The 22,640-nt window shown below is 41.6% G+C and overlaps 1 protein-coding gene across 2 annotated transcripts in view; it reads left to right on the forward strand.

Annotated features, from left to right (window-relative positions):
* The window catches only part of AIG1 (androgen induced 1), a 121,646-nt gene that overhangs the window by 83,476 nt on the left and 15,530 nt on the right, over window positions 1-22,640 (forward strand). Inside the window, exon 4 of one of the 2 annotated variants that reach the window (XM_027904417.1) lies at window positions 1,800-1,981. The exons of the other annotated variant lie outside the window; for it this stretch is intronic. Within the exon in view, the coding sequence (XP_027760218.1) occupies window positions 1,800-1,928 (129 nt within the window). The 3' untranslated portion in view covers window positions 1,929-1,981. Of the gene's footprint in view, window positions 1-1,799; window positions 1,982-22,640 lie in introns of those variants that run through there. 2 annotated transcript variants of the gene reach the window in all.

The raw sequence follows: 22,640 nt of genomic DNA on the forward strand, positions 1-22,640 counted from the left end.
ACTGTGCCTGTGCAAACACCTCTGTGCTGCTCTGTGCCTGTGCCCCATCTGCGAGGCCACAGTCCCTGCTTTGCATGAGCAGCCTTACTTGAGCTTGGCATACACAGTACTTAACACTTAGTAATTTGTATTAGTGTTGCCTTTTTGATCAGTCATTTTGTATGAGAGCCCAGCAAAGAGGAAGGTAACCACTCGCTTATGTTGCTAGTTCTCTGGTGGCAAGCTTTCTCGCCCTGTTGTCCCAGCTCTTCTTAGCCAGTTGCACCATATTTAGGACAAATCTGAAGCTCAGCCAAGCTGACAGTCAAAGTTCTCCTCGATAAAGCCTCCAACAGCAGGAGGCTCCCGATGGTGTTGTCATTCTCATGCCTACTGCTCACGTTTTTATTTTTTGCCTTAACACATGGGATATGCTAAACATGAAATGAGGGAATGGGTGGTTCATAGATATGCATCATAAAATATACATATCTGAATGTTACAGATTTTGATTTTCCTTTACCAATTGTAGCAGCTGAAGCAGTGGTCCCTACAGTGAAGTTGTATCATGATTTTTAGTCCACTTTCCTTTTTTGAACTGCTTGTGAATCCTGAAACTTTTGCTCTCTGAAGTACTCCAGGCTTTGTGTCTGTTTTACTGTAATCAAAATCAACCAATTTTTTTTTCCACTCTTCTTTGAAAAATTATTGAAGACTCCCTGAAAATCAAATCAGGAAAGTTATAAAGTTTGTTAGCCACATGAAGTGGCTTCATTTTGGAAACTGAAACACAGCATGGAAGCAGCCTTTGGTTAGATGTCATGTTTTTGATTGCCACTGGCTTTGGCTTCATTAGTCTTCCTGGCAAATGATGAATGTGTGGACTTGCTAGTTGTTTAACCAAAGTTAAAATAAAGGGCTTGCTCTTCTTTTGTAGACAGGTGAATGTCATCACATTTAGGAAAAACTGACCCAGTAGTCAAAAGCATCATTAGGGCTTGTGTAGGTTAAATCTTCATCTTCAGTATGCTGTATCTGTACTCAGTATTAATTCATGTCTTGAGATGGGTGTGGGAATTAACCCGCAGTCCTCGAGCGGGAACTGAAGTTGCTGTTTATGTCATGTCAGTCCCCAGTTACTTGGAGCTGTCTATGGAGAGGGGCAGGGGCCTGACTGGTCCCATCAGCAGCTGAGGCTGTCTTGCGGCATATTGAATCTCCCACAAGAGTGTCCTGATATGCTCTAATCCTGTCCTAGAGGGGGACAAAGCAGAAACTGCCAGGCTCTTTGCAAAGCAGCTTTACACTGGCAGAGTCCTTCACATGAAGGGATCTCCTGCAGCCCACCCATTATTGCTGGAGTGGAGGGACACAGAAGCACTCTAGTAGCTGCAAGGATCTGGATTCCAGACTTCAGTGTCTGTGAGGGAAGTCTGGGGGTCAAAGGCCCAGACCCAGGCATTTCTATATGCTCTTCCTCTTGCCTGTATTAGGCTCCCAAGTCCTTCCCACTTCCGCAACAACTCCTGGATGTTTTGAGAAAAACTGTGTGTTGCCTGGCTGGCTGTTCCCCTCAAGGGTATGGGAGATGAGGTCATGTGGGAAAAAGGCTCCAGTGGAGCCAAGAGGAATGTGGAATTTGGGCAGCAGCCAAATTCAGATTACTTTTACATGGCCATCTGCACCTGTGTTTGTGGGGGTGGGGATTTCTGATGCTGTTGAACTGACTCAGCAGTTGCATACACAAAGGCTGGCAAGGTTTATCCCCTCTCCTCTCGTCTCCTCAGTGTCTCTGCCAACACCCTATCATTGCCATCCAGGTGCAAGTAATTGCTATCGAGAAATCAGAAAAACTCATCCCAGGAACTGACGGGAAACTGATAGCAGAGGAACAACTGCAGATACTAAGTGCAGAAAAGTCTCTTTGTGAAAAACACACCTGTCCATAAAGCTCCACATCCTAGAACTGGGATCTGGAGGGAACAGCACACACAGTTTTCTGTAAGCCCTGTCCTGCTTTCAACACAGGCCCATAAAAGGAGGGGTCGCTAGTAGTGAGGGGATCTGCTCTTTCCACAGTGCCTATGTGGACTTGTCTGTACTGTGACCATCTCTGAAGGATTTCCTTTAGTCTCAGCTGAGGTTTGGGCCTGTAATGCCAACAGAAATGGAAATTATTGGGCTTTTTATGTACCACCAGAAGGGTGCTTGGACCTCTGAAGACAAGAAGGCTGGGTACACATTCCAAGCATCTAGTGCTCTTAAAACAAAGAAGAAAATTAATGCATTGATGGATGTAGAAGAAAATTGTAAAAATAAAATACAACATATAAGAAAAATTACACAGTGACTGAGATGAATGTAGGCGGCAATATTGCCTGTGCCTCTTGGTTTGCAGCATGGGAAAATTTTCAATATGTATAGAATAGGCATCGCTAGCTTCTGCACCCTTCTCTGCATTACAATCAACTAAGAAGGTAAATCAGGGACAGGCAGAAATTCAGAGAGCTGTAACCAGCTCCCTAATGGCTGTGCTGCCCTTTGTGTGGACACCAACCTGACACAGAAGCCAGTGAGGCATGTATTGCTTTCACACTCTAACTCTCTACATTATGAGGTATTTGAAATAGTGTTTATAAACATACTTTTCTGGCCCCCAAATTACTGACCTCATGTTATCTGCCATGGGAATTCCACTATCTCCAGTGAGATAGTTGTGTTACCCAAAGATGAACTGCCAGAGAGAAAATATCCAAGTAAACAAACATATGCTTAGTGACCTAATTAAGCAGAATGTTGATATTCCATTCAAGTATGAGACCATTTCAGTTTATTTCCTGCTCTGCATTCTAATTTTGCTGTCAGAAGGATAAGCAACTGGCTGTGGAGTTTTTGTCTCTCAACAACTGACCCTGTCAGACGTTGAAAATAATTCTAAGATAAGAGGTGTCAAGGCGTAGCAGCAAACCTTGCACTTCACAGAGAAGTGGAAATGATAATTATTCCACTGATGTGAACTTAGTTCCTTATATTTTTCCACATCATATAATAACTCAGTTAAGCAGCCTATACACTTAGGAAAAGTGAAGTGTTTTTAATGAAGATCATTAGCCAGTTCATTGCAATGTGTAATAAAATAGAATATAATTCTTTATCATAATTTTTTGGGCAATATCAGAACAACAGGGAGTCATAGCAAAGCAAAACTTTATAGAGCAAAATTATTTGAGGGCCATTCCTGCCAGGATGCAAGATTGTCTTTCCAAACTCAGCATAATCTCACATAAAAGGCTGTCCACATCTCTACCAGTGGATGTGCAGAAGTGTGGGCATAAATAGGCACACACAGTAGGTCTGTGCACCACTTACCTCAGGTTTGTATGTCCATGTGCTTAAATTGTTCCAAAGGTAAAATTTAAATGTGGAGAGAGAAGAGCTGTGTGAAATTAATGGGAAAAGTCAGAATTTGCCAGTTAGGAGGACAAGGATGGAGAAGCTTGATGCAGTGGGTGTATAATTAGTGCAATCTGACAAAGAAGAGGCATTTGCAGGATATGTTGTGTCAGTTCTTTTTCTGGACAACATGTTGGTTATGTGCAGTAGCAGGGTGTAGTAAAATGGCATTTATTTATACATAAGTAATTAGGGAAGCATGCAGCTTTCGTAAAAGAACGTGCATTTGGTCTAATACTGCTGTTGTGGGCCTGCCACTAAAAATTGACTACTGTTTGAACTACCCCTCTGCTTGAGGTAGTCCTGCAGGAGTAGCATAGGACATAGGGCTTCAGTGGATACAGTCCCATTATGTGTGAAGCCCATTAAATCAGCCCTACTAAATTCCAGCAGTTAAAAAGTTCAGCAGTAGGTCAGTGATGCTACCCACTTTGGGGACAGAGAGGGTATATATGTACCTGTGCACAATTTCGTATATCTGAAACAAAGATTTCTTTATTTTGTCTATTGATTTTGCTGTGAAACACTTAAATAGGATAGTAGGAAAGCGTGTCCTGTGCTGTAAATAACAGAGGGGTATATTTGCAATCATCAAAATAAAGTACCATTTCATTGAGATAAATCACATCAGTGAGTTCATCAGTTAACCAGTTAAACATGCACGAAGCCCCGTGAGTGCTTTATAGTCATTTTGAAATATGGTTTTATACTTATTAATATTAATTGGAATAGAATAGGATTTTTAATAATATACAGGGATCCAAAATTTATATTCATGTGTTTGTGTCTGTATATATATTTATACATTTACAGTTTCATAAATAATCCAGGACTGAAACCACCTTCTGTGTTCAGCTCTCATTTCCAGTCTTTCAATATAAGTAGGATTATCTGAGCCAAATATAAGGAATGCTCTTCTTCTCAGACCCTGATGCTTGCAAAGAAGAAAGCTCCAGAGATGGGGAAAAGTCATTCTTCAGGCTTCTCCCAGCCTCATTTTTTCCACTTTTGATGTCCTCAGATGCTCCCGAGGACTTTGGGGGCTGTTTGAGCTCAGCTCGGAGCTGCCTGCCAGTCCCATTGGGTGCCATTTCCTCTTCAAAGAGCTATTCCTGCAGCTGCTCCCTTCTGTGCAGGGAGCGGAAGCCTTTGAAATTGCTGCAGCTTCGCTGCACAGTCTGTTGAAACAGCTCGCATCAAAAAAGAGAGGAGGAGAAGTGCTTGTATCTGTTTAAATTAATTATAGAGTCTCCGTCAGGAATGTGAAGGCAAACAGAGAGAGGAGACCTGATTTGTGGGATACTTCTTAGAAAATCGATTGCTAATCTGTGCATCAACTTTCTGCTCCTGGCGCAGAATGAAGCAGCCATGCCAAAAATTCTTTTTACAGGAAATGTTCTCCGATGGGACAGACGGACAACGTGCAAGCAGCTCAATAGCTGCAGTGCTGCTGGGAGCAGCACAGGGAGGTTAAATCTTCATCTGCTTTGATAATGGGAAGGTCTAATCCTGTAAACAGCATGAGGAATTCACTTTAAAAATTATTCTGAGACATCATAGCTTTACTCTCAGGCTAGGCAGTCTCTGAAGCTCTCCTGATCTACCTGAGGGACCTATTTGGCCCTGCACTGGACCAGAAACGAGTCACCATAGAAGTTCCCCTTCTGTCTCAGGGAGGTGCCTTCCACAGCATGGGAGGTGCCACACAGAGCGGTGCTCATGCTTCGCAGTGACCGCAGATGAGCTATGGGGAAGAGGGTATTACATCAGTAAGCATCCTTAGCTACTCCTTAGCCCTATGATGGAGAGTGTGGAAATTGTCCTGGAACATGCTGAAAACCAGAAGGATTGAAACCAGTTGGTTTTGGTTTTTTGGCCTGCAAGTCAGCTTTGTTGCTTCCAGATGTGATGGAAGGGAAGAGAAATCTCTCCCTACATGAGGCACTGAGTAGATTGACAGAGTGTTAAACTGTTCCGACCAGGAGAACCAGAGAAGGCCCTAAATACAGCAGGATATTTGCAGCATTTCCGGCAGCCCTGTAAGGCCAAAGTTCATGGCAAGTACATGCCATTCTGTATATCAAATGAGAAAGAGATTATGCAGCATCCACCTTGAGAGGGTGTCCTTGACTCTGTGGTGCCAGCATCCTTCATATGAAGTCATCAGAAGCAATGAGCTTAGGTTCAAATGTTATGCTTAATAGTATGTTCACTCTTAACTCTTAAGATTTATCAGAAGTTTTGTCTGAAAGGAGCTGACTTACAGGAAGATGCTTGGTCTGCATATCTGATTAGAGGAAATAGGCAATTTTTCCCTCTCTTTTTTAATTCCTTTGGCTTAATCATTGTGTACGTAGAATATACTGTGGAAATTACCTTAGCAGTAGCAATGGTGGTGCTTTTTTACATCTACATTCAGTAACACAGGCAGACTTTGACAATAGATGGTTTGGATTTGATTGCTTTATACATTCCTCAGCCACAGTTCAAATACGCTGTTGCTTTGGTTTTGGGGGTCTGGGAACATGGTGACAACAGCAGAAAATGGTCTCAAGTGTCAGATGCATGATGGATCTTTGACATGAACTTCTTAGGTGGTATCTCCTCATTCCTCAGTTGCCCCTTGAAGGAGGATGAAGCCCTCTTTTAGCCACAGTCTAGTTCCTTTGTCCCAACTTTGGGGCTTGAGTTGCTACTGGTTTTAGGTAGGTGGCAGAGTTGGATATGAGCAAATGCTGGTATAATGATGTCTTGACATTTGAGGATCAGGGTTTAGTGAACCACTTCAGGAAGAGGGAACCTATGGATTTTAATAAGTAGCTGATATTTAGGAGGCGAAAGCGGGATTCTGAACTTCTCTCATTATAGAGGGAAGTGTCCGAGATACCAGCCTTGGATGCTTCTGGCATTCCTGTCCATGGAATTCCTGTCCTTCTTTACAGAAGGAAAGACATATTCCAGCTCTGCCTTGCGGAATTCTCCCATGCTTTTGCTGAACTGGAAGGAACAGGTTACTTTGGGGAGATAATGGAGATGGCTTTTCTCATAGTGTACTAATCTTAATAGCATATTCTGTCTGCAGTGTTTTTCTCTGCCTGGTACTTTTGGCTGCACTAAATCAGAGTGAATTTATAATCTTTTACTTTTGTAGGAGGTGGCAAGAAGGCAGATGACTACAGTACCTCTTATAGAATATTATTATAAAAGAAGTGTGAATTACCTCCTAGCCTCTCATGCTGTTGAAAAATTGATTTGAATGACATTTTCAAGGTGTTGTTTCTAAGACATTCAGCAATTGCCATTCATCCATGAATGGTTAGTGAGATGAATAACAAAAAGTTGTTTAGGATTCATAGAAGGAAGTGTTAAAAAATAACATTTGGCGAAAAAACACTGGTAGATTCTCTTGTGTATCTAAACTGCACCAGTGTTATCTAAGTGGTTTGAGGTAATCCAGTAATTGTGAAAAAGATTATTTGAGACTCAGAAGTGGCAAAATCATTTCCATTTGTATGTGGGCTATAAGAGTTATCTTACTTGGGCAAACGCAATACGATATTATGGCAGTGTGGCTTTGAGGAAAATAGACAAGCCCTCCTTGATGGCCGTTCTTTAGGCAGGTAAAATATAGCAGCATTGCCTCTGACTTAACTCATCCTTTCAGCAAGGAAATGTCAGAATTCAAACATGGTAAAGAGAGAGGAGGGAAGGGAGAGTGAATCGTAAAGGACTTCATCTCTGAGTGGAAACCTTGAGAATAACTGACCTGCAAGGAGACATATATACTTACTGGGTGGTTGCATGTAGGCTTTAAGTTAAATTCACAATAGATTTATTTCTGAAAATATTACAAAGAGGTTGGTGTGCCTCAAGAAACCAATATACTTCATCAGGATCTGAAGATCTATGTAGCACTCTCTTACATACACGTTTATAGTGAATACAACTATATATGTTATTTTGCAGGTGCATGACACTTTAAAATTGCTGATATCTTAGGGTGAAAATGGTAGGAATTTTGTATATACAAGACATATTATGTATCTGTGTATGAATGTTATTAAACTGTATTAATAAGGTACATAATTAAAGTGCATTATTTAACTTGTAATGAATTTTTAAATTTCATACTGTTTAGCACTCTATAGCTGGCATATAATAAAAGCTGAATAGAATAATCAGAGGCTATTTACAGCAAAAAATAAATCATTGTCTTTAGCTAGAACCTTCTTTTTCCTAATTGTTGTTTAAATCTGTTTTTTTCATCAAAACTTAAATTTTACCATTATGAGTTTTCTTCTCCCATTTTATCCTCCTCCCCATGATTTTCCCATTTTTATGTCAGCAGTTGACCGAGCCCAGTTGACATGTTGATGTTCAGTCAAAGGTTGGACTCCATGATGTGAGAGGGTTTTTCCGACCTAAATTATTCTGTGATTCTGTAAAAGGAGTTTAAGAAAGAATGAAGAGCTGAAACAGAAATTAAAAAATGCTGGAAAGCTGCATATCTTCTCTTTGAAATATAGAGCTCATGTGTTACATATTCAGCCGGTGCCAGCCTCCGGGCTAGGATACATACATCCTACACAAAAATCATTAGGAGTGCTGAGCTTCCACCTTATAGGTCAGATTCCCAAAACTTAGATCTGTACCGAAACAATCAGTAAAGCAAATATTTTTCAGTTCCTTACAAGAGAGAAGGACTGTTTCCTTATGCTAAAGGAATAGATCCTAGGGAAATGCTTAGAGCACTTAATAAAGAAGTCTTCTTTCACCTATCTGCTTCTGTCATATCTGTTTACAGAGTGTGCTTTGACTCATGTTTTCTCCATCTGCTCTGTTATGTCTATCTGTATGCTTTTGCCTCGCACGCGCCCGCTCGAGATGCAAGGTAAGTTGCCTGTCTCTTACTGAGGAGTAAGCAGAGAGCATAAATAGTTTTTGCCATATTAATGGCAAGAAGTTGCACTTGTGAGGTGCAGTGCATTGTCTCTAGTGACTTCTGCACTTTGCCTACCCTCCTTATGTTCCTTGAACTCTGGATGCTTGCTTGGTTTGGTTTTTTGGCCCCTGCTTGCTTTTCTTTTTTCCTGTCCTTACAAGACTGATGAAATACTGCCTTTCACAGTATTAAAAATACCAATGATGTGGTTCATTCCATTTCTCGCACTGCACATTTTAAACTAGAACATCCTTAAACAAGAATGCTTTTTCTCCAACCTCCATGAGCAATCCTCCTTGGAGGACTTCATAGCTGCACTGTCTGCCTACCTGTTGCTGTGGCTATGAATGAAGCAGTAGCTTATCTTGTGTGTAATACTGGAATAGGCCATAAAGAAGAAAGATGGGACAGGGAATTTCTTCCCTATCAAAAGTCGAACAGTTCTTCCACTGATGAAGACCTTTTTAACACTCATCTTGACATGAGTGGAGAGAGAATGGAGGAGCAGAGTGACATCAGGCAACATGAGGCTTGAAGCAGAAAGGGAAAAATGGATTTTATAGAGAAAGGAGGGGAAAGGTAGGAAGAGAAACAACACCTCAGCTGGTGGTGGATCATCCCAAATGAAGTCAGGGCTGGAGGTTTCCCTCCTCTCAGTATAACCAAGGCACCAAAATGATTGTTGAAGTGATTTAGGAGTCCTTAGAGGGAAGAAAGCATAGTATCATATACTGAAGACTGTTGCCATATTACAATTAATCTAATTTTTGTTTTCCCACTTTCAGTTTGAAGGACTATTAAATACATCTGGAATTGATAAATGGATGAATAGACTGCCATTTACAAATCCTCACCCAAAATGAAAGAATGTGGCTTCCTGTTTAATAGGAGATTATTACTGTCCCAACATAAGCAGCAGCATTAGCAACGAGTCCAACAAAATTGAGGAGCTTTCTGAATGCTTTGACAAATAGAGTGCTAATGGCCTTGATGAAAAATGACTTTTAGCAAGATCTTCCAGATATTTTCTCCAATTTCAACTATATTTCAGTCCCACTGGATGCATTTGTTCTTCTCAGAGGAATTCTAGTAGGTATTGGGACCTTTTTCAACATCACTGGTTAATTACTTTACCACCAGAGCTGGTCACATATTAAATTCAGACAAAATTATGGTTCACAGAGACAGAAAACCTATTGCTTCATGGACACTGGGGCTGGAAAAGTCATGCCAAGGGGATGGCTGCAGAGCACCAACATTGCTGCCTTCAAAGCTTTGTAATCTGGGCCACACATGGTGATGTGGACTCCAGCCTTAGCACCAAGGTTTCGTTATTGTTAGGATTATGGTTAGAGTTCAGAGAGTCTGTACAGCTCAGGGGACACTGGGACTGGTAAAGTCATGCTAAAGGGATCATGGCAGGGCACCAACATTGCTGCCTTCACACCTTTCTGATCTGGAACCCCATGGTGATGGGATGGAAAAACCATATGAAGAATAGCTGAGGTCACTTGGTCTGTTCAGCCTGGAGGGGAGACCTCATTGCAGTCTACAACTTCTCATGAGGGGAAGAGGAGGGTTAGGCACTGATCTCTTCTCTGTGGTGACCAGTGATCAAACCTGAGGGAATGGCCTGAAGTTGTGTCAAGGGAGGTTTACTTTAATTACTAGGAAAAGGTTCTTCACCCAGAGGGTGGTTGGGTACTGGAACAGGCTTTCAAGGGAAGTGGTCACAAGCACCAAGCCTGACAGAGTTCATGGTCTCAGGCACATGATGTGATTCCTGAGGTTGTCCTGTGCAGGGGTAGGAGTCAGACTTCAGTGATCCTTGTGGATCCCTTCCAACTCAGGATATTCTATGATTCTGTAGTTTTGGATGAAGAATGACATCTCTATTTGACTCAAATAAATACTTCAATAATTTATTTTTAAGGGGGAAAAACTAGAATAATTTTTCTTTAAAGATAAAAAAAAGGAAAAGGCTAGATCTGCATTGCTTTCATTTCTCAAAAATAAATTATTATTTATTGACCCTCTTACCACAAAAGCAGCTGAAAACAGTTGATATAATACCATATTTGCAATTCTCAACTCTCAGAAAAAGATTTACTAGCTAGAAGGGCTGTTGACCTCTCCCAGATGCAGAGTGAGTAGACCTTTCCACTTTTTGGCCGAAACAGTCATCTGTCAAGTACCCTGGGGGACGTACAGTGGAGATCTCCATCAGTCCTGCTTGGGTCAAGGAAGCAGTTGCAGTGATATGCTCTCTGGTCACCAGTACTTCTGCCTGGGGAAGGAGCTTGAGTCTCAGCTACTAGAGGGGAGAAGGATCAGTAGAGAGGGTTTCCTGAAGGATCAAGGAGCAGGTCTTAATGCTGCCACTTACATACTGTTCGTCAATAGTTTATAGTTTTTCTAACTTGGTTCTTTTCTTAAAGCACACACAGTGCTTTCCTGCTTTACAGGACTGCTAGAAGCTGGTTGATGTTTGCCAAGTTCCCAGCTGTTGTGTGGGAGAGACAGAGGGAATATTTGTTTAGACAGTGATTGTGGCACAGAGGTTTGTAGTATGTCCATAGCCACCATGAGCTCATCCACTACTGCTGGTAGAATCATTTCAGCCCCTTGATCCCGTCTGAAGGCAGACTGGAGGATACCGAAGTACAGTTTCTATTAGCTTCTTTAGACTTGTGGTTATTCCTGAGATGTTGCTGACTTTTCCTGGGAAGGGGAGATTGGAAACAGTACAGAAAGTCCTTCCCAAATATTATTGTGAAGTTCCTGGCTTCCTAACCTACTGCTGTGTCCTTCCTGCTTCCAGTGATGTGCCTAACTGAAGGCTTGCCATGAATCTTTGAATCTTGACCATATGATCACTTGGATGCATGTTGCTAAGCCTGGGCTCAAATTCATGGAACCTGTTTAAAGCCGCCCTGAAGCTGAAGTCCACTGGTTTTAAGCCCCCTGTTGCTCTCTGCTTTCACCAGAAGAGAGGAGTAAGAACAAGAATAAATTTCGCAGTCAGCAGCCAAAGTCTTCCTCTGGCCTTTTTGTATTCCCTCTAGCATGTTTACATTGACATTTAGAGAGGCAGATGGGCTCACATTTAATAAAAAGTTTTGAAATAATCTGCTTTGATTGGGTGCCTAAACTACTGGATTTTTTCCACATGATTTTCTTCTCCTGATGGCATGAATATAAGAGGTTACTACACTGAAGTAGCTGCAGACTTGCCACCAATATTGTTCTGACTTTGACTCCTGACAAGGGAGTGTTGTAGTAGGCTGAGCCCAGTCGAAGGCATCATCAAGCTGCATTCCAGTACAAAATCCATCACTGTTTGCCTTTTGCCTTGGTTTAGACAAGATGCTTTTTCTTTCTTTGTGTGCATTTCTTCACTGATAAAGCACTTTTATTTTTCTTTCCCACTGTCTCAAAGAATTTTTATAAGGGTTAATTGGAATTTTTATAAAGCATATTGACAGTCAGAAGTTATTTAATTATTAATAAGACAAATAATATACTACACAAAGAATTCTACTATGGTAATCTCAGCTGATCCCATAGTTACTCTGGGTTATCAAGGGTCTCTTATTGCACTTCTTGTCACAGTTTGCTAAGAAGTCTGAGTTTTTGGTTTTATTTTGCTCCTTTGTTTTGCAGTAAAAAGATAATTGGTATTGCTTGTTGCAGTTTGTGTAGCTTCTCGAGGGTCTCTCAAGGCTGCTCTGTGAAGGTTTCCAGGGCTGAGACCACCCCCTCCCCCCGCTGCCTGTCCCTCGTGGCAGGACAGGCAGCAGAGGCACATCTGCCAGGAGACAGAGACCACGCAGCACGCAGGGAGGCCAGCAGCAAAGAGACCTTTATTCAAAAATCCCCCAGCTTATATGGGCTGGTGGGGAAAAGAGGGGATTGGCCATTTAGATAGCCAATACAAGGAGACAATATAATAACTATGGCAACACAGGAACCAATGATAGACAAGTGAGTTATCAGCTTCAAACCCCTGCAATTGCTGAGATGAGAAAGCAGTGTCATATATTGGCGATAGCTGTTTAAAGTTTAGGATTTATCTAAGGACCATAAGATAATATTGTCTTTTTATAGTAGTTCCTCTGCTCGTGGACATTTCGTCAGAGCAGCAAGCTTTTCCTAAAGTTTTAGTTTTATTCAATAATGAAGAGCATTAAGAAGTTGGTTATAGGGCTAAAGAAGCCTGCTCAACAAGGTAAGCCATTAGGTCAAGTAATTAAAGTACTAATACTGTTCTACTGCCAGATACCTTCTGCAGAAGTGCCAATACAAAGTTTAGTAGCCTACTAAGAATGCACTGCAGAAAGGAGAAACGAGTGCTGAGTGTGGTCTGACGTGGGTGTACATTATGTACCCTCTCTGCCCAGAGCTGCTGCCAGTCAAACAGGCCGGCCTCGATCACTTAGGTATTCTTGCTGAAAATAACACTGGCACAAGACCCTGCCTAGAAACTTACAGAAGTGAATTACACACGTGCGTGCCCCTGAGCAGCAGTGCTTATCTGCTTGCTAGCAGTGGCTCCAAGGCATTCAAGCAAATACGGCCTTATTGGTATGGGCGCGGGGTGGGGGGGGAATGCCATGGGGAAGCCCATAATGAGTAAGCCAACAGTGTTAGGTAAGTCTCTTCTCCTTTTGGCATGCCTTTGCAATGCTCTTAAGTCAATCCTTCTTCTCAGTCCTGAGAGAGAAGCTGCCATCCTTATGGTCTCCACTATGGGCTCCTCATACCATGTTGTCCTAGCTTGGTGCAAACCCAAATCTGAGCCAATGAGTCTTTTAGTGAGCACAGCTGGGGTGGCTGCAGCTCCAGTTGTGGAGACAGGCCCTAACCAGCCCTTCTCAGCTAACCTGCTCTTTTGAAGACGTCTCCTCTCATTCAGCTTGCTGTGCCAACTTAGCCCACCATGCTGGCTCCCACATCTGCACTGCAGCCACTTGAGTTGCTTCTTTGGTCTTTCTCTTAACAACAGGGTTATCCTTAGTGCTCTCTCCCAGTGGAAAATAGCACTACTATGAAGTTCGAGTGCTCTTAATTAAATGTGCATTTTCCCATTCCCGACAGAAGCCATTCTCTAGTATAAAGTCAATCAAATAATCTCAGGCAGCCCGGAATCACTGATATCCCTCTTCAATGACACATTTGTAGTGATCTTCCTTGATTGTAAGAGTTTACTCAGCAATTCTTGCACTTGTAGTCACTCTGAGTATTTAGTTGCAACACAACAATGTTATAGCTAACATTGTGAAATTCATCTAGTGGTTGGGCAGTCAAAATACTCTGAGAGTCTGAATAGAAGACACTTCAGAAGAGCACAGGGTAGAAATACTGCAGATCAGGTTGGTTCAGCTTTCCTTTTCTGCTCTTACCCAGAGAACCAAGGGAGTGATATCAAAGACCATGTACAAAATGCAACAACTTTTTACAGACTGAGCATTGGCCAGGGAGTGGAGATGGACAAGAGATACTGAGGACTGACAAGACTGGATATAAAGGCAGTGACCATAACAGCCAGGCAATTAGGGACACAGGGCCATAGAATCACAGGCTTGGTGGGGTGAGAAGGCACCAGTGGAGATTGTCTTGTCCAGCACCTCCCTCAAGCAGAATCCACTGTAGCCAACGGCCTAGGACAATGTCCTGTCAGTTTTTTAATACCACCAAGGATGGAGACTGCATGACTTCTCTGGAAAACCACTTTCAGAGTTTGATCACCTTTATAGTTAAAAAAAGGTGTTTCTTACATTTAAAGAAAAAGTGTCATGAAGCACTTGCATGTGTGGGTGACCTCAGTCCCTGTACTGGCATGGATCGCACAGCACAGAAGAACTCAGACCAGCTGAAGTTATACATGGCAAAACTTTACAGATGACTGATTGTACAGCTTTATGAGCAGGTGCTGCAAAGGAAGTTCTGTCTGGAATCCCTGTGGCAATAGGGGAATACAGATAAAATTTCTAGTACTGGAAAAAATGCATTATGAGACTCTACTTATCACCAAAGTAATGAATTACTCAGACCACATTTAACAGGGTCTTGGGAAGGAAACCAAGGGATACTTCACTTGAACTGCTTTGGACCTCATCTGGGAGGCTGGAGCAGAAGTCCTTGAGGACTTTATTCCATGATAAGAGCTGTGATCCCAGGCAGAGTAAGAAGCCCTGCTTCCTCCAGGGTTCTCCAGAGTATGAGAGATGAGACCACTCATCCCACTGCAACCCTGCCACGCACGTACTGCTGTCCCAGGAACAACTGACCTTACACATGGTAACAGCTGTTGTTCTGCTCCTCTGCTTGCTAGGAATAATGCTACCATGTGATAAGAAGAATCGCATCTCATCTCCTGTTATCCTTCCTTTCTCACACTTGAAATAGAAAAGCCATGCAGGTCACTGAGAGCTCAGTAAGGTCAGCCTGGCTGGGGACAGAGCTGTAAGTGAGGGAAGCAGTGAGGGACGTATCAACATTAAACTGAACAGAAAAAATCAGGCTAGAGTCTGCAAGACAACCCAGAGAAGTCCATAGCTTTAGTATTATGGGTGTCACAGTTCCATTGCAACCTGATCATCTCAGAGCCCTTTGATATTACGTATGTTCGGTATCACTGTCCTCTTGTGATGCTTGTGTACTGCCCATCACTGTAATCCTCAAACAGGTATTTGATAGCAAGAGAGAATAGGCTATTTCCCACTGAAAGTTTTTTGGCTTTTTTTTTTTATCAAGCTCTGCATTATCTGTGTTAAAGCAAGATTATTTTTGTTTGCTGAGTTCAGAGTCTAAAAAGTAACGAAATGTGAAAGATAAACTCTTTACAGCAGTGTTAGCGTCAGTTTTATTTGCATCTTCTATTTTACAGTATTCAGTAAATATGTACAGAAATACGTTTGCAGATTGTTATATCACTGTCCACATTTTCCAAGAAAAAACAGATAAATAGAAATGTGCTCTATGTAAGGAATGTCGTTGAATTTTGCTCTAAAAGAAAACATCACTTCTTACTTACTGATATTTGACACTGTAACAGTATAACCTTTAGTTACATGATATATATTGTCTTCAGCTCTCATCACTTGGCAGGGATGGTTCACAGAAGACATGAATGCCTTAGTTGAGGCATGGGTGAAAGGCAGAACACCTGTCAGTCTCTGAATATGTTCTGTTCCTCTTCCCCCTCCCTTCTCCTCAAATGTGTACCTTTTCATGCTTGTCTAAGCCACGCTTTAGCCATGCAGTGTATTTGCATTTTGTAAAGAAGTGACAGTATCAGAATTCATACATATTTAAGAACGAGGACAAACACTTTCTTGCATATTATATTGGTTTACTATACTGAGATCTTTCTTAGTCCAAGCAAGTATACACGTGATTTAATGTGATTCCAATTGTAAAAAGCATGCCACCCTCTTGAGACCCTTGTATTTATCTGCTTTCAATTACATTTGAAGTATTCAGAAAGTCTCCTATACTAATCCCATCCAAGTTGGAAGCCACATAGCTCATGCATGAGACTGTCAAACATGAGTAGTTGCAGATGTCAGTGCACCAGTGGCAGGAATCCAGGAAGATAGATCAAGGCTTAGTCACTGAAAAATACATGCCAGCACATCTCAGATACATAGCATTGTAGCACCTCATGAGGAAAACGTGTCATGACAGGAAATCAATAACCTCTTGCAGGCGATCTGTTTTTGAAATATTCTTGATTAATTATGCCAGGGTGTGTTTGGCAACTTTGCCTGATCCAGCATTAACCTAATGCTTTTTGCATGAAGCACTATTGTTACTAGTCTCATAAGTCAAATCTGATGGTTCAAGTTGTTTTTTAAAGGGTCAGGTTATAGATTTTGTAATGTCTTTGTGTCCGACATTGCTGTCTTTCACTGTGGTGTGCAGACTTTTACTATCAATCAAAATTACAATTGTTTTAGGATGAACAATAGCATTTAGAACTCATTGCATTTGAAGGAAAATGATTCTCCTAAATAAAGTATGTCGTACAGTGGGTAAAAGAAGTAGGGAATGTCAGTGTGTTTTCATGACAGAAAACCTTCATTCAGAATGTCCCCCAGGCTTGTTTGCTTACATACCTTCTTTGCAGAGGAGAAGAAACTTTAGGAGACCCACAAGCAGGGCTGCATATCTGTCTTCCCCTGCCTTCCTGCACAAACTCGGGGCAATGCATGTCCAGCAAAACTGGATAGACAAACAGTTACTGGATGCAGTAATGAGACTGATTGTTAGTCTGGTTCTGCTGATGTTGGTCTGGTACTGCTTTCTGTAATACAAGTACAAAAAACTTAGGAGGTTACGTCCTCTAGAGTTATTTGTTAAAGGAGTTTGCATGTACAATGTAAAGAAATAACTGAACAAAGATAATGATAATGTTTGTGTGATAAATTGTTTGAACCACGTTGCAGATAGTTGCAGTCACCATGTGATAGACTAAAGTTTGACCTTTGGCTACCTCACCTGCACAACACCCAATAAATCCAGTTCCTCGGTAACCACTTCCAAGATTTTGAATTTCCGAATAGCATCAAAGAGCCACCACTTGAAAAAGAAAATGCCAAATAATGGTTTCTTTATTTTCCCAAATGTGGAATTTCTTTCCCCAAATTATACTGGCCCAAAGCCCAGGACAAGCAATATTTAGTCCTGGACCAGGGACAGATTCAGAGTCCAATGTTTTCAGGTTAGAAAGAGGATACTTTGGCTATCATGAAGCCAAAAATGTCCTTCTGTGAAAGCCTTAGTCCTGGGAGATTGCCAGATACTAGGATTTAATACAGTTTATTTTATGTACAGATAAACTTTTTGAGTCAGTTAAAGAGATTTAAAAAATGTATTGATACAAATTATTTTCGAGGCCTTAGACCGATGGTGTGGAAGGAGTTACCTTTGGCTTTTCAAGGAGAGGAATACTATTTTCCATATGAGTAATCTTGTTTCAAACCATTGCTAAAATACATCTTCAGGCTCTCTTTAGGGATTTTTTGGTAGGAATGCATGAGGCTCAATGATTTTACAAGCACCTTTTCATCATCACCTGCTTAAGCAGTCAAACGTTCATTCATGCAAATTAAATCTTTGTAATACTTGTAAAAGTGTGTGTGTACATAAACATTTATTTTAAGGATAATTTAAAGACACAAGAATATATTTCTTTGCCTAGATAAACCTTTTTGCAGATAGTACTTTCAGAAATCCTAGGGCAGGTGGCTTATCTGGCAAGTAAGATGAACAAAATATGTATAAAAATTACTTTGCATAATGCTGTGATTAATGAGTGCTCCTTGCACAAGATTTATGTGTGTGCATTTCCACATTGTTAGTAGCGTGTTTTTTCTCAGGATTCCATGGCAAAAATAAAGACTTGAGGTTGAAAGTAAATTAGGGTTTGCAGGGTTTCCTCAGCTCTGGCTGAGTGCACAGAACCTGGGCTTTCATAGTTGTCTTGTATTTTATAAGTCTCCTGAGGCTCAAGCAGTGCCTGCTGGCAGGAGCTGACTGGGGATTTTGGGCACAGCACAGAATGGATAAGAAAGCCTAACTAAGGGATCCCAGCAAAAGGAGAGAGGTGACTTATGTGACACTGCGCTTGGCATGTGTTTAATGATATCTGCATACATAACAAGCGCTAAAAGTAGTTACATTGAATTAACTATAATTATTTATAAGTTAAAGAAAGTTAATCATGTAGCAATGCCATTCCATTTGGCAACATGGTTTTGCACAGTTTTGCTATACCGTATGCGCTGTGTCCGGTCCCTACCATCAACTTGTTTCAAGTCCAGGTGACCAAGATTCTGTATGTCAGGTTAAGGTATTAAGGATAGGAACTGCAGTGAAGCAGCTTGAAGCAGCAGGAGCTGAGATGAAAGACAGACAGAGAGCTCAGAAGGAAGCAATTGAAGAAGCCTCCAAAAGCAGAGGGAACCAGGACAGAGAGTCAATCAAGGTAACAACTGATAGATGCTGAAAGGGCCAGGATGTCTCAGAGCTATAAACTTGAAGGCGCAGATTGGCTTTCATACCAAGTTTTTGTTATTTCTCTATACATGCTTGCTCATCTTAGGCTGACACCCAGGAATGGAACTGAGGAATACGATGTGGTTCTCCATTCCTTCATAGCTACCCTATGTGACCTTGAGTGAGGCATGCCATCTCCATCTTGCCCTTCATCAAAATGAGGATAGAATATCCCATTCCTACAGATCAGGGCTGCTGTGAGGGTATATTTAGTAACACTTTTGAGGTGCTGAAGTGCTTTAATGATTGGCACTGTGGAAATTCTATAGATAAACACCTATATATAACCTCCTGACACTAATACAGACATAAGAGTGAGATCAGACTGTCACTGCTATTTAATATATAGTATATGTGTCAGAAAAAATGAGAACAAAGCTATCAACCTCAGATTTGCGTGGAGAAAGTCATACAAACCATCTAAAGTCAGGAATGCCGTGTCTACTGTGTTTATCTACAGAAAAGAGGAAAAGAGGGGATAACATTAAAGAGGAAGTGTTAATTTTCTTTTCAAAGAACTCTACAGTCTTATATTGATTGAAAATGGTTATCTTTGGCTCGTGTGTTTTGTGGCATTACAGGGTATTGGTCTTTGTTTATATCATACAATACTTCTTCCTCCCTCCAACCTACCATAACAATTAGTGAGTCGTCTGTGGCTGCCTTGGAGTGCATCCTGTGCATCAGTGTGTCTCATTTAATAGTCATAATTTCTCATTTATAAGAGGAAAAGTGCTACCAGTGCTTTCAGTCTCACAAGGCTCAGACTCACTCAAGGATTCCAATTTATTATGCACCCAGCTCTGATATCCTCCTGCTCTCTATGTATTAGACTGCCTTGGTAGAAGGTATCATCCTTCAGATCACACATAAATACTCTCTTGCCAGCTGTTCACTTCTCAGAAGTTTCTCAAGGAGTAAATCATAATTTTACCTCTGTTTTACTAGTTTCTGATCTGGTTCTCCACGTTAGTGTGCTAGGAGCACACAGAAAATGGAGCTTTATTACTGCTATTACTCTACAAATGGCACTGACTAAAACAGCAGGGAATTTTAGGCCTATTAGTATTGGTTTATAGGGTGAACACACCAGCAATGGTTTTAAACTTAAAGGGATGGGCATAAGGCAGTTTTCTGGTCGTTTCTGTAACACCTTTAAACTCAAGGTGCAGCACAAACCCCTAAGAGAAGGAGATGCAGGTGCTTTCATTTATTCTGACATGCAGCAGTTGTTTAACAACACATAATCATGTTGTAAGTTCAGAAGAAAAAGGGTAAGGGTAACACCCTACTGATGGAAACTCAGTTTTATAGAGGAATTAAAAAAGGCAGAAAGCAGAGGTAGCCAGTGGACACAGCAGTTTGCACAGCAGGGTGCAAAGAAGGGGGCCTTCATCAAATTCGTACCAGTGTAAGTCTCAGGCACAGTGGCAGTGGGCTGCAGGGGAGTTTCCCCAGTAGATGTTGAAGCAGCCACCCTTGTCAGGGCAGAGGCTTTGATGTGGATGCAGTGCTGGGTGGCAGATGTAGCCCTTCAGGTCCTGGGCTGCACAAGTTCTGTGGGTGAAGACCTATCTGCAACCTCCTTGTTGCAGGGTGCACCAGCACTCGCAGGAGGCTCTCAGTCTGTCAGTTAAAATGTTGGTGGACATCAAAACTGCGAGGCCTCCTTTCTTGTCACTGGGCTTTCACTGGCTCTTAAGAGCATGCACTGAGTGTCATGCTGAAAGCCTCAGGGGTCCACAGTATTTCCACTGAACTAAAATGTCCTATACCCTGTAATTTTTTAGCCTGATCAAATTGAGTAACGAGTTACAGTCTGCTGTTGGTTGAAGTGAATTATAATCACAAGTTATGTGATCCCCGAACATTTTAATCATCCCTGCAGAACTTCTGCATGCTGACTGGGCATCTGAGATGCCTTTATAGACTGAACTCCTTGTCATAAATGTAGTTCTGGACAGTCATTGCAGATCAGGAGGGTGACTTGGGAAGACAGCACTACCATGTTTGTACTAAGGACAGAAGATGCCAATACATAAAGCTGTCAGTTTAGCACATTTTGAAAAGCTTTAACTTTCCATTTAAAACACAATTAAGAGAGGGAGAAAAGGCCAAGCAAGGTACTGTTGAAACCAGTTAAAAAAAAGCAGCACTTACTGTTTGGAAGATAAAATATGTAATCAGACTTTCAAGAATGAGCACTTAATTGCCTAAAGACTAATATAGAACTCATTGTTAATGTACCTAATCTGCATTTTTCCAACTAACTGTTGCATAACACACCTAAAATGGGAAAGCACAGTCCTCCATCAAAGTTCAACTTCCCAAGCCAGCACTACAGATGTCTTGCATTATTTGTAATGTGATTTTCTGGTCTCAAATGTCATTAGACATATATAGTGTGTGGAAGATGGAACATATTTTAGTAATACCTTTTAAAAAGTTATTAGGGAGCAGAGTTTCTCTCAGGAAGCAGTGACAGTGGCTCTAGGAATTAATTCACCTGCAGATCTCAGAGTGGGTTTGTTTTCTCTTTTTGCAGTGTGTGGTAATTCAGCTTCACTCAGAGGCTGCTTCTTTGGAGTGAGTCTCCGGAGTGTCTTGTGGGTCAGATTCTCCATATGGTTACCTTCCTGCACATTTCACACAGTCTCTCTGCACTGTGCTAGTTTCTCTGTGTTTTCATGCATTGTTACCAGCAGTTGAAGATTTGGCAAGAATGGATTTCTTCACCTTTTTTAGGTGATGGGTCTTTGAGAAGCAGTACCATGTGGTGGTCACAGAATGGAGAGGAAACTGCAGCTTTGTGTTCTGCCATGAGCAGCACTTCCTAGCAAAAAGATCTGTTGAAGCTGCCTTTCTGTCAGCAGGGCCAGGCAGTGACAGGGTCTGAGTAGAGCAATGCTGTGGTCGCATAATGGCCACACTTCAACTCACAAGGTGGTCTTGGCAGATGGATCCCTCACAGGGGGCTTTAAAACAGGTCTGAGGGTCACCGTCTTGGCACTTCAGACAAAAAAAGGATTTGTGGCTGGGAGGGAACCTTGGCAGGTAGACAGCCACAGGGTTCATTAACTCCTTTTGCTGCTGCCCGGGCAGGGCTGGAGCCTATCCCGAGCCTGTGGTTACCACAGGGAACATGTGCAGGAAGTGTTGCCTTCCCAGGAGAGGAGACGGTGCACCCTGATGTGGCCACAGCATTGCTCAGCATGCGGATTTCACAGAATACTCTTGAGTTGGAAAGGGCTCACAAGGATCATCAAGTCCAGCTCTTAAGTGAATGGACCATACTGGGGTCAAACCTACAACCTTGGTGTTATTAGCACCAGGCTCTTACCAAGTGAGCTAGTGTCAGCACAGTCATACAGGAAAACTATCTTATGGAAGCAGCTGGTCTCAGTGGGAGCAGAGTAAGATATCCAGGTAAAAATGCAACTTTGCTTGTAAATACTTAGCCCATAATAAAGGTATCTTATCAATAGAGCATTGATTATTAATGCTATTAGTATTAGAGGATTTGAAATTTTAGGCCTCCAGCAGCTTTCCCACCTCTGATGGGTTCCACTGCAAGCACATTTCACCCCTGCTCCTCTTGACTGTGCATCAGTCAAGAGTTTTAATTGGCACTGTTGGACAGAAGGTATCCCTGCCACCAATATGTCACGGTTTTTAAATCAGGGTTTTCAGAGGGACTGAAATGTAGAAAAGGGAATTTTTATCTTGTTTGTAATTTGGTAAAGGATCTGAAACTGCTTTTTAGAGTGGCACTTTCCCTAGCACATTTTAAACCAAAGTTCATACTCTGTATTTGTAAAACTGCAGTGTTTTCACATAGCATCGACATTTGCTCTAACAAACTGAAATTAAAGACACACATTTGTGATTTTCTCTGTACTCCTGCACTGTACTTTTAACCGGACTTTGTATACAAACTCTTTACTGATACAGTTCATTATCCTCTTTTCCTCCACCTTTTAGCTTCAGAGAAGAACAGAAGTGAGAATTTAGGAAAATAAGAACTTATTTTATTATACAACCACAGAAACTGAGAGGAGGGAAAGGCGAAGCTATTCTAGATTGAGGGTTGATTGCTAAAATTATTTTAACTGCTTTTTAATTGGCAAGCTGTTGAGTTGTTATCATCAATGAAGAACTCATCAGTAAGCAGTATCTAAAGTGGTAAACATTTCCATTGAGAAAT

Source organism: Empidonax traillii, unplaced genomic scaffold (genome assembly GCF_003031625.1).
Source record: "Empidonax traillii isolate 1590-97213 ecotype Southwest subspecies unplaced genomic scaffold, ASM303162v1 scaffold24:size2376012, whole genome shotgun sequence".
In the NCBI taxonomy this organism is placed as follows: domain Eukaryota; kingdom Metazoa; phylum Chordata; class Aves; order Passeriformes; family Tyrannidae; genus Empidonax; species Empidonax traillii.